Source organism: Dermochelys coriacea, chromosome 11, assembly GCF_009764565.3.
Source record: "Dermochelys coriacea isolate rDerCor1 chromosome 11, rDerCor1.pri.v4, whole genome shotgun sequence".
Lineage (NCBI taxonomy): Eukaryota > Metazoa > Chordata > Testudines > Dermochelyidae > Dermochelys > Dermochelys coriacea.
Genome location: NC_050078.2, coordinates 40,732,091 through 40,744,348, shown reverse-complemented (window position 1 = coordinate 40,744,348; position 12,258 = coordinate 40,732,091). Strand labels below are relative to the sequence as shown.

The window sequence follows — 12,258 nt, the reverse complement described above, 5'->3', positions numbered from 1 at the left end:
TACCTACGCACTGTAAACAAAGTGATCGCTTAAGGTGAGCTATTACCAGCAGGAGAGTGGGGGGTGGGGGGGACTTTTTGTAGTGATAATCAAGGTGGGCCATTTCCAGCAGTTGACAAGAACATCTGAGGAACAGCGGGGGGGATAAACATGGGGAAATAGTTTTACTTTGAGTAATGACCCATCCGCTCCCAGTCTCTATTCAAGCCTAAGTTAATTGTATCCAGTTTCCAAATTAATTCCAATTCAGCAGTCTCTCGTTGGAGTCTGTTTTTGAAGTTTTTTTTGTTAAAGAATTCCACTTTTAGGTCTGTAATCGAGTGACCAGAGAGATGGAAGTGTTCTCCAACTGGTTTTTGAATGTTATAATTCTTGACATCTGATTTGTGTCCATTTATTCTTTTACATAGAGATTGTCCAGTTTGACCAATGTACCTGGCAGAGGGGCATTGCTGGCACATGATGGCATATATCACATTGGTAGATGTGCAGGTGAACGAGCCTCTGATAGTGTGGCTGATGTGATTACGCCCTATGATGGTGTCCCCTGAATAGGTATGTGGACACAGTTGGCAATGGGCTTTGTTGCAAGGATAGTCTCTATGTAAAAGAATAAATGGACACAAATCAGATGTCAAGAATTATAACATTCAAAAACCAGTTGGAGAACACTTCAATCTCTCTGGTCACTTGATTACAGACCTAAAAGTAGAATTCTTCAACAAAAAACCTTCAAAAACAGACTCCAACGAGAGACTGCTGAATTGGAATTAATTTGCAAACTGGATACAATTAACTTAGGCTTGAATAAAGACTGGGAGTGGATGGGTCATTACACAAAGTAAAACTATTTCCCCATGTTTATCTCGCCCCCCCCCCCCCCGCACTGTTCCTCAGACGTTCTTGTCAATTGCTGGAAATGGCCCACCTTGATTATCACTACAAAAAGTCTCCCCCTCCTACCCCGCTCTCCTGTTGGTAATAGCTCACCTTAAGTGATCACTCTTCTTCCAGTGTGTATGGTAACACCCATTGTTTCATATTCTCTATGTTATAAATCTCCCCACTGTATTTTCCACTGAATGCATCCGATGAAGTGAGCTGTAGCTCACAAAAGCTTATGCTCAAATAAGTTTGTTAGTCTCTAAGGTGCCACAAGTACTCCTTTTCTTTTTGCGAATACAGACTAACACGGCTGCTACTCTGAAACCTGTCAAAAACCACAGGAATGTAATTATCTCCAAACAGCAGCTATAGTCAGTGTTCATCAGAAGCTGAAAATGTCCTAACAACAAACTGTTCTTGAATAAAGTTCAAGATCAAAAAGGTTTCTTTTTCTTTGTCTCTAAAACTCATGATCCAAAACTCTAATGATCCACAAGCCGTGGCAATGTATCTAATATAAGCTGCTTTCAAAACTCTCACAGGCCTATTCTCAACAGGGCATCCAACATTAAGTCATGGTTTAGTATACTATGTCAGAGAGGAAACTGAAGAGAGATTTCCTCAACTCCCTCTCCTTTGCACAACTTGAGCCAATGATCATTGTATGGTCTCATTTCTTGTTTTCATATGATGTTACATAATTAAAGCTTTAGATTATTATCTAGCTCTATATTATATCTTTGTGAATTACTTGCATTAGGCTGACGTATCTGGCTTGTTTTGTCTGCTATTATTATGTGAAATCCTTCAATAAAAATTAATGTAAATATAAAATGCACTTTTTATATGAAAAAGAAAAGGAGTACTTGTAGTACCTTAGAGACCAGCAAATTTATTTGAGCATAAGCTTTCGTGAGCTACAGCTCACTTCATCGGATGCATTCAGTGGACTTTTTATATGGAAAATCATTTGTTAAAATACTGACTACAAAAAGCTGAATTTTTTTTTTAAAAGGGAGCCTGAAATTGGTATTCTAAGTGCATATTTGGCAGCAGTGGGAGCTGGCAACTGCTTAGCACTTTTGTGCCCAAATGTTAATGTAGGAGACTCCTACTTTTGCAGGAACGCGGAGGAAAAAGTCTAGATTTTTTTAATTAGAGAAAAAACAAATTAACGTGCTGAGATGGGGAAGTCCTGGGCTTGGGACCCACCTTAAGATTCTGATCTCAGATGCACTGGTGTAAAGAAGCCTTTTGTATCTGAGAACTGTACACACACAAAAAGTAATACAACAGAATACATGTTTGTAAGCTGGACATAAGAGTTATTTTCTAAAATAGCTTAGTTTTGGATAAATTACATTCTGTCCCCTTGAGTTCTCCCTGCAGTTTAGATTAGATACAGTAATCTGTTTGTCACTTCCTATGTTATACCATTGTTAGGGCCCTACCAAATTCATGGCCAGGAAAAATACATCACAGACCATGAAAACTGGTCTTTTGTGTGCTTTTACCCTATACTACACAGATTTCACGAGGGAGACCAGCATTTCTCAAATTGGGTGTCCTGACCCAAAAGGGAGTTGTAGGGGGGTCGTAAGGTTATTTTAGGGGGATTGTGGTATTGCCACCCTTACTTCTGCGCTGCCTTCAGAGCTGGGAGGCTGGACAGCAGCAGCTGTTGGCCTGGTGTCCAGCTCTGAAGAGAGCGCCCTGCCAGCAGCCATGCAGAAATAAGGGTGGCAATACTGTATCATGCCATCCTTACTTCCGTGCTGCTGCTGGAGGTGTGTCTGCCTTCAGAGCTGGGATCCTGGCCAGCAGCCACTGCTCTCCAGCTGTCCAGCTCTGAAGGCAGTGCTGCCCCCAGCAGCAGTGCAGAAGTAAGGGTAACAGTACCGCAATCCCCCGCTACAATAACCTTGCAACCCCCGACAACTCCTTTTTGCATTGGATACCTACAATTACAATACCGTGAAAGTTCAGATTTAAACAGCTGAAATCATGAAATGTATTATTTTAAAAAATCCTATGACCATGAAATTGACCAAAATGGACCATGAATTTGGTAGGGCCCTAACCATTGTGTAGCTTTTTTGCGTGCAATTTAACAGCTATCACGTTCTACCCCAGAAGTGGCTGCTTTACAGTGGTAGGAGAAGGGATTCCTGTTTATGCACAGTTTTTAGAGTTTCTGAAGCAGTTTTGTTCCTGTTCCAACTTTCTGTAGAAGTCCTGTTTAGTATATTCTTGAGTTTGGATGAAAAACAGAAAACTTTCTGAATTATAACATGAATACCCAACTAAAAGTAGAGGTACACTACAACACGACACACAGCAGTTTTAAATGTTCTTGCCAGCACTGAAAGATTCACAGATAAAACATAACAGCCATCAGTCTCGATAATGCAAAGATAAAATACCTGTTATTTTAATGTTACAAGGAAGGCCAAATGGATACTTTCCTACAATTCCAACTTTACCATTCCAGTTGCACTTGCATCCCAAATCAAATTGCTGCTCTGTGAACTAAAATAATGCAAAACAAATTGGTTTTATTGATGTACACATTTGCTGTTCAGTTTTACTGCGTTACTCAAATGGTTCATTTAAACCTAAAATCTTATTTTCTAAGTACTAATAGATTTTTTTGGCTGAAAGAATTTAAATTCACTTCCAGCTCTACAACTGATTTTTTAAACATTTAAATCTGGAAATATTATTCCTAGACTCTCTCTGATTCCATTTCATACCAGGGAGTCTTCCTTGCCCATTGGTTTCCAACCTCAATACTTCTTCCTGTTATGACAGACATGACATGTAGCAGTCTGTAGCTACTCGTTTTGGTAAGTTGTCTCTATGTGGTGTCTGAGTAAGATCTCTATTTATGTCAGTACCCACTCTACGTACATTTTACAATTTGAGAATAATACTATTAGAATTCTTTGGTAAGGTAGTGTGCCCATTCATACCTTAGACTGTAATTTTCTTACAGCATGGCTTCTAACCTTTGTTTGGTGCATTTCTCCTATTATAAAGTGTCATATTAATACACAGTGCTAAATTAATAATAATCAATTTCCTCAATGTATAGTAGGCTGTGTGTCAAATTCCCTGCTCCATTACCTGCTCAGAGATGGACTGGAAACTATAGAGCCTGACCAGACCCACGCTATACATCACAATCAGCATTCCATGAGAAACAGCAACATCTGTCACATTGTTCCCAAATATCTGGCTCAAGGAAAAGAAAATATTCCATCAGGAAAGAGATCATTAAAAAGAAAATGTAAAACACCAACACTGCTTGACATAGAAATTGACTTGCTTTGTTTCACAGTCTCATTTCCTGTTACACTCTTCTCCAAAATTGCTGACAGATGTTTTATTTTAGATGGTTTTGCAAATCAGATATTCTTTTGTACTTCAGTAATAATACTTTGCACTTCTGTACCACCTGAAGTCAGAGAATCTTTACCAACATTCATTCTCAACATGCCTCAACAACAGGTAACTTGTTACCCTGTTTTTACAAATGCACACAGTGATGAAGTAGGTTAAGGGTACATAAGTCAGTAGCAGAGCTGGAAATACAATCTTTTAATCCTGATTCCTAGTTCGCTGCTATAACTGGAGGCAAATGTTCATTCTGCTCATGGATCCAGGACAGCACATAGGTGAGAAGTTAACTATGTTACTAATGCATCAGTCAGGATACAATATTGGATGTTTAAGCTCTGAACCTGAACCCAAAGTCGGATAGATCCATGGAGAGGTGCTTATAGCTCTTAATGACACTGCAGTATTCATTTTGTCCAGAATGCCTCACGCATCTCCACTAAGGAAAACAACAAAAATCCAAACAAACAAACTTTTGTTGGATGTAAACAGATGAACTTTATCCTTAATATTTAATGGACCACACACACGCTTCCAAGCTGAATTTCTTCCTACCTTTTATAAAGCATTTATAAAGAGTAAAATTTTCACTCTGCTAATCAGATATATTTTATGGAAATGTGGTTAAAATGGGGGAGGGGAAAAGCCAAAAACAAGCATCAAATCAAATGTTCCTTGGCATATACGTAGGACCAAAAAACCCAAACCACTTGGATCCACTGCACATCTCAGGAACCACATCCCAAATGCATGCTGTCAGATTCTGGCTGTCTTAGAAATACATGAATTGCCTGCTTCACAGGCCAGAGGGGGCCAAATCAGTGGGGATTAGGTCTGAATCCACGTGCCTCATTTGATGCTCTCTCCACAGAACTAGTCACTATTTGTACAGCTGGTTGAAAATTTCTGATGAAATGTTTCTTCATTGGCATTTGCCAATTCATCAAAATCAAAATGTTCTGCGGAGACAGCTTGATTTCTGTGAAGTTCTGATGAAACCTGCCTGGTTTCCTGCCAGCTTGCTTGTAGGCATGCTGGGGAGCCCAAGCTTCCAAGTCCTTGGCAGCCCATGTTCCCAGTTTAATCTCAAATTTGACCCTCACAGTTGAAATCTCTGTATTAAATTCCCTACACAGGTTTGTTTTCAATTATGTCAAATTCTATGCTTTGTGGTAAACTTTAAATAAAAACATACTAGCATATAAGACGTTAGATTTCTAGTTTGTGTCAGACATTAATTTATATGGGCTCTCAAGAGTAATTTATAGTTTTGTTATAAAATAACCCCACTTACTGATTTGCAGATAGTGCATTCAGTGTTGTCTTTTTTTTTTTTTTGACCACTTGCTCATCATCCAATTCATAAACTTTATCTTGCCACTCAAACTATGTATGGACAGGTTTCAGAGTAGCAGCCGTGTTAGTCTGTATTCTCAAAAAAGAAAAGGAGTACTTGTGGCACCTTGATGCATCCGATGAAGTGAGCTGTAGCTCACGAAAGCTTATGCTCAAATAAATTTGTTAGTCTCTAAGGTGCCACAAGTACTCCTTTTCTTTTTTATGTATGAACAGAGGTGCTTGTTGATAGTAAAATGTCACTGTTGCTTCTCTCATCAATAGCCTCCTAATGAACATGCTATTACAGACAAATTTCAGATAGGACATGTTTCCTCTTGACTGGAACAGCAAGACTCACATTTTTATTATTTTTCTAGCATCTTTCCAGCTTAATGTAAACACAAGTTAAAAATCTCTCACTATATGTAGTATTTACATTTTACACTCTTAACGGTGGACGGGGATATTTTCACAGCTAGCTTCCTTAAAAACCCCAATGCCCACAAACACCCACCAATTCCCAACTCTCTTCTTCCTCTAAGGAGGAACTAGTTTCAAACAACCTTTCCTAGCACCTACATAACAGACCAGGTGCACTTGATATTTTCCCAGCAGGTCACTTGTGTGAAGAATTACTCTGTGGTCATTTCTATCCAAGGGAAGTGGGATACTGATACATTCACTAGGGAAATAAGCCACTGCATTATATGAATTAGTCCTGCATTATTGGGACATGCAATGAGGCAACACAATGCTTTTTTAAATTACTACACCTTGGAGCATAGTTAATACAAAAAGTAACTCACTTTTTTGTTTATCTCCAGCATTCCAATAAATTTCAGAGGTAGCACTCTGAATACAGCAAGAAAGAATAGCACAGACTGTTGGATGCCTGCCTGTGGAAGAACAGTAACACTGAACTTAGTTATTGTATTTCAGGCAATATTACATGCTAGGACATTAATCTAACAGTATGAAACCATGATAAATATTGTTAAGGCCTTTACAACACCTTGTGTGTTAGGGGAGGATTATCACCTTTTTTCACAAGGGGAGACTGAGACTCAGAGAACCCAAAGCCATATGAGGAAGGGAGGGGTTCTTGACCCGGTTCTGTCTTCTAATCACAAAGCCAGTCATGTTTTTTCTTCTACTAACATAAAAGAGGAGAGTGTTTCCATACCTGCAATAGTTAATGACACAGGGGCAGCTCACAGAGAGTTCTCTCTGTACCTCAACTGGTCCTGTAAATATTTGGCTATACGTACCTCACCTAACAGAATGCTTGAGTCAACCTACCTGCTGTGCTGCTGCTGGAAGTTTATGCTGAGCTGACTTGACAACCATAATCTCTTGAGGAGTGTCCCAGCTCAGATACCTATTGGTGATAAACATGCATTTTTTAACGTAGTAATTGTTTTAGACTTTCTTAAGGCAAATGCACCATTTCTCACACAAAACTTTTTGTAATACAGGTTATAACACAAGTCAGATCATGTGGATGCTGGAGCAGATCCCAGCGTCTGGCCCAGCTCTGCCTGTTAAATGATCTGGGGGTAAAGAGTGTTTGGGCACCTGGAGTAGCACAACAATGATGGAGCTGGGGGCCAAGATCTGGCTCACTTTATCTGGGACAATGAGACGAGCACTATTGCAAGCTCTTAATATATTAAAACTGGCTAATGCACTTTTCCCCTTTCCCTTCATAAACCAGTTTTTTGATTCTGCAGCATAAAAACGATCATTTCCTCTGGGAATTGAAAGAAAAACTTGCAATTCTCCAGTAGCAGTAATTTCCCTCCTCTTAAATGGCAAAATGGATACTTTGTGCAAAAGAACATTCATAAGTTAAAAATTGCCTATTTCTGAATTGATAATATTTTCCTTGTTTTATGAAGTTTGCTTTGCACATCTTAAAAGGTACATTCTGGTATGTTGTTGTTGCAATATTAAAAGTTGTAAAATTGGCAGAGAAAAGCCAGCGATAGCCTGATTTTGTGGTTTTCTTTCTTTTCCAGATGAGTTAACTGGAAATGTAGGTGTAAACTGAAGTCCATAACATTTACAGTGCTGAAGTTTAAAACTTTTCCAAAAGAAAATTCTGTGTAGTAACTATGCTCAGAAAGATACCAGATTGAGAGCCTTGAAGTCATCCATAGAGCAGGTACAGCATGGGATCAGCACTGCAGGCTGCCGTTCATTGCACCAACAACATGCCTTTATTCTGATCTGGAGGATAGTTCACCTCCATGCTATTCAACAACTTGCACCTCCACAGAGTATGAAAAGAATGGTGTTATTTGCTGATGAGTTTTGGGCTTCATCCTTTTCTGCCGTGCATTTGAGAGAAATTCCATCCATAAAAATGTATTTTACAGACCTCTGGTTAAACAATATAGATTCTGCCTTTCCAAAGTAATACAGTGTTAAACAAAGCTTTGTGAATGCAAAGGAACAAAATAGCTTTAATATATTGCAAATTAAGTGATTTTCCCTTATAGTACTGCTATAATCCTAACTAATTAAAACATTACTTGTAGAAAGCCCAGCCAATAATTAATACCTGAATTTGCAGTAGGGTGGGAGGTATATTTTTTCCAGTATTTCTCCAGAATTAGCAGAGAGACGAAGGAGCCAGTTGTGAGCAGTCAAAACTGCAAGGGAAGATTTATAGTCTGATGGATTGGGAAGTGTTTCCCCCTATATAAAAAGAAGTTATCAGTAAAAAAAATTTGAATGTGTACATGAGGAAAGCCTTATTGCCTACTTTCTATAGTTTTTAAAGCAAACTATCTGGCCTAGATGGAGATTAGGGGCCAGATTTTTGAACACCATCCTCCCTTTTCACACTCACAGTTTGCAGGCACAAATAACTGTGGGCACAATTGTTCCTAGGTGCAATTGATATCACTTAGGCTGACTTTACGTGGAGAAATTGACAGGCAATGTTATTGCGGAATAAGCTAAATCAGAATAGCTCCCTATATGGACTCACTTTGTGAGTGGAGTAATTATTTCAGAATAGAGCATCCACACAAAGAATTATTACAGAATAAATAAATTATATCAGAATATCTAGTTATTCCAGAACAGCTATGCTGGTCAATTTCCCCCATATAGGCAAGGGCTTAGAAGTCTAACTGCTTGATGTTAAGCAATTGGATGTCATGCCAATTGTGCTTACAAAACTGCAAGTATAAAAAAAGATGTAAGTAGAGGCCAAATTCAAATTCAGCGACTTAGTGATGGGTGGTGTTTACAAACCCAGACTAAAACACAGATACAATTAAAATGTTCTGCAATAAAAATGAAACATACAGACACAAGACTGCAACAGTGTTAAAGTAGGTAATAGGACTGCTGGGAGGCATTAGGGGAATGGTGGATTCATAGTTTTATAACTACCTTTTGCCACTTCCTAAAATCCACAATCAGCAGCAACTGACTCGCTTTCCCACCCCCATCTAATATTCATCAGATACTTTATAACTCTTTCTTTCCTTTTAATTTAATACTATTACGGATGCTGTTCCATCTACAAAATCCTAAAAGGCAGAAGGTGTCAGACAGCCCTTTTGCAGCAAGATTGCCGACGAGGCAGAGGCTGCTCCTCTGAGACTAGATGAAATTATGGACTGGCTAAAACAAATCTCAAGTGATCTATCTTGAGGAAAAATATCTGAAGATATAACAGAAATCAAAACTATTACGAGTACACATCAAGCCAATTTGTAAAACTCAGCATCAAAACTAGAGGAAGCTGAAAACCGAATCTCTTCACTAGAAGACACAGTGAGTACTATGAATATAACCTCAGAGCAACAGGAAAGGACTACTAAAACACTGCAGGAGAAGGTTAATGATCTCGAGGGAAGACAAAGGAGAAAACATCTGAGAACTGTGGGTCTCCAAGAGGGGCTGGAAAAAGGGAAGCTTGTGGAATTTTTATCTACCATGTTGCCAGCTCTTTTTATCTCTCCCCCTCCCCAATCAAAGTTAAATATTGAGATAGTCCATTGCTCATTTGTGCAAAACCCCACTCCATATACAAAGCACCAGGCCATAACTGTAAGATTTTTAAAATATAGTTTTAAGGAACTCATTCTTAAAGAGGAACTTAAAAACCTAACGAGGAAGGGACACAGGCTGATGACTACACCAAGGATGTGGTGAAGAGGGCTAAATTTAACAGATCAAGAGCTGTAGCCAAAGGATTGGGTTTGGACTACTTCATTTCCTTCCCTTCTACTTTCAAAGATAAAAAGGAAGGCAAGATGGTTTTATGACAGCAGAAGAAGTTGAAAGGTGTCTGATATCACTACTACTACTACTATTACTACAACAACAACAAAAACCCTGCAAAAGAAACAGATGGGATGTATTAAAACAACTTTACCAGATCAGCCACTGCAGTGATGGAATTTAGTTCTCAGTCTAACAAAACAATTGTAAAGGACAAATCCACCATTTTGTCCCCTTACTTTTCATTTCTTTGAACTTCTATTGTTCATCTGCAGAGGGGGTTGGTTGGGAAGTGAATGGCTGGGAAGAAGGATCTCATCTCTGATTTGAATTTTGACCCTCCACTGAAACTCAAGAAGCAGCTCTGTGCTCCAGCTGCTGCTGTGACCAGGTTGGAGTATTACAATACGGACACACCTGCTTGCTTGCATCCACTCCACGCCCCTCATTAATCCAGTGTACTGGGAGCACAACCACATTCAAGAACCTCACTCCAACCAAATTGCTTAACTGGACCCATGGACTCCTTACAGCTGTGGATCGGTAAGGTTTCACAGAGAAGCATGGTTTTGTTTTCTGTCTGAGGCACTCTCACTCCGGATATCTTTTCCACCCCCTCCCCACCTTTTTTTATTTTTTAATTCTTTCTCCCCTTTTACCTTCCTTAATAATTTTGTTTCAGTCCCATCTAATTTCCTAGATTTTGGGTTTATAGTAAATGTGGAAATGTTCAATCCATTTGCCCTAAATGTATACTTATAAGAGATATCCGATCTAAATAGTGTAATGAAGATTTCAATTGAATGATGAACTGTTTCAATTCTCCCACTGTAAAGAAATCTGATCTCCTAAAATCCTATCCAAGAATAATTACTATTATTGCTGTTTATGATTCACCAAATTACTGAGAATATGTTGTTATGACACTGTTGTATGCAGTGTAGTTGTAGCCATCTGTTTTTTTCAGTAATATTAGTTCAGTTTTTTTCTTTACTTTTTATTTTTTGTTAGAGTTGAAATAAATGTTATGCTGATTTACACTGCTAATGTGACTATGAAGTTTATGCTATAATCCAGTGTGGACAAGGCTTCAGGGGCAAAGTTTAGGCAGAACTGTTCTGCTAATGAACCCTTATCTGCAAATGATCCAGTTGTGTTGGAATAAGGTTGTTTAAATAATTTGTGTAACTTTCTTATATATCCGCTACAGACTTGTCCTTAAGTTTAGACACTAGCCTTCTTCACCCTTTTTTGTTGTTGGGAATAGTGCAGAAACCACGCCCTCCCTTGATACGAGACTATTTCTCCTTTATAAAATTAAAGGGAATCCAATTATACCCGAGTTGGGTGTTTTGAGTGGTGGGGAGAATGAGTGATGTGGCCACTCTTCATGTCTCCAAGGTGGTGAGGAGGAATCCAGATATGCAGCCCAAGCAATGACACTATTCAGCCACCTGATAAAGAGATATTTGACCTAAGCATGCCTTATTGCTAATATTATAAACTGTGTTTCCTGGAACATCAAAGGGGTCAATCATTGTATAAAAAGAAAAATTGTCACTCATCTTAGAATACTGAAAGCAGATATTATCTTCCTACAAAAAACCCACTTAATTACTTGGAGCCAGAGACATTTAGGATAGGGGGAGGGGTGCTTAACAAGTTCTCCTCTGCAGCCAAACATGTAGCAATATTGTTTCATAAAAGACTCACTTTACAAATTCTAGATGTAAATAAAGATCAGGAAGGTAATTTTTGTTGGTGAAGGCTATGACCTCTGATTCTATATATACCCTAATTGATGTATATGGACCCAATAAACTATAGCAGGGTTCAAAAAAGAACTAGATACATTCATGGAGTATAGGTCCATCAATGGCTATTAGTCAGGACGGGCAGGGATGGTGTCTTTAGCCTCTGTTTGCCAGAAGCTGGGAATGGGCGATGGGATGGATCACTTGATGGTTACCTGTTCTGTTAATTCCCTCTGAGGCACCTGGCATTGGCCACTGTTGGAAGACAGGATACTGGGCTAGATGGACCTTTGGTCTGAACCAGTATGCCAATTCTCATGTTCTTAATAAAGATGCTCCACTTTTTAAAAACACTTCCCCCCCAAAATGAATTAATATGCCATTAGAATCAATCATCGTAACAGGAGATCTTAATGAAGTATTGGACCCTTTTTTTAGACAAATCAGGCCAGCCCCAACATACACAATCGCATACTAGAAATATTATAAAAGATTATAAGGAAGAATTGGGGTTAAAAGATGTATGGTGGTTGCAAAACCCTTGGATGAAGGATTTTACTTTTTTTTCCTCCTTGTAATCCACATATTCACAAATAGATTTCTTCCTGATTTCTATGAATCTGGTAGACTCAGTGCTCAA

General features: G+C 38.8%; 1 protein-coding gene across 4 annotated transcripts in view; it reads right to left on the bottom strand.

The window, feature by feature from the left end:
- The window catches only part of DCAF17 (DDB1 and CUL4 associated factor 17), a 46,737-nt gene that overhangs the window by 22,277 nt on the left and 12,202 nt on the right, over positions 1–12,258 (bottom strand). For all 4 annotated transcript variants that reach the window (XR_006277990.1, XM_038422042.2, XM_043505273.1 and 1 more), the window contains 5 exons: positions 8,186–8,322; positions 6,922–7,000; positions 6,429–6,518; positions 4,012–4,119; positions 3,309–3,414 (listed from right to left, as the gene is read on the bottom strand). Coding sequence is in view for 3 of the 4 variants with exons in the window: in XM_038422042.2 (XP_038277970.1) it covers positions 3,309–3,414; positions 4,012–4,119; positions 6,429–6,518; positions 6,922–7,000; positions 8,186–8,322 (520 nt within the window). In the remaining variant the exon portion in view is untranslated. The remainder of the gene's footprint in view (positions 1–3,308; positions 3,415–4,011; positions 4,120–6,428; positions 6,519–6,921; positions 7,001–8,185; positions 8,323–12,258) is intronic.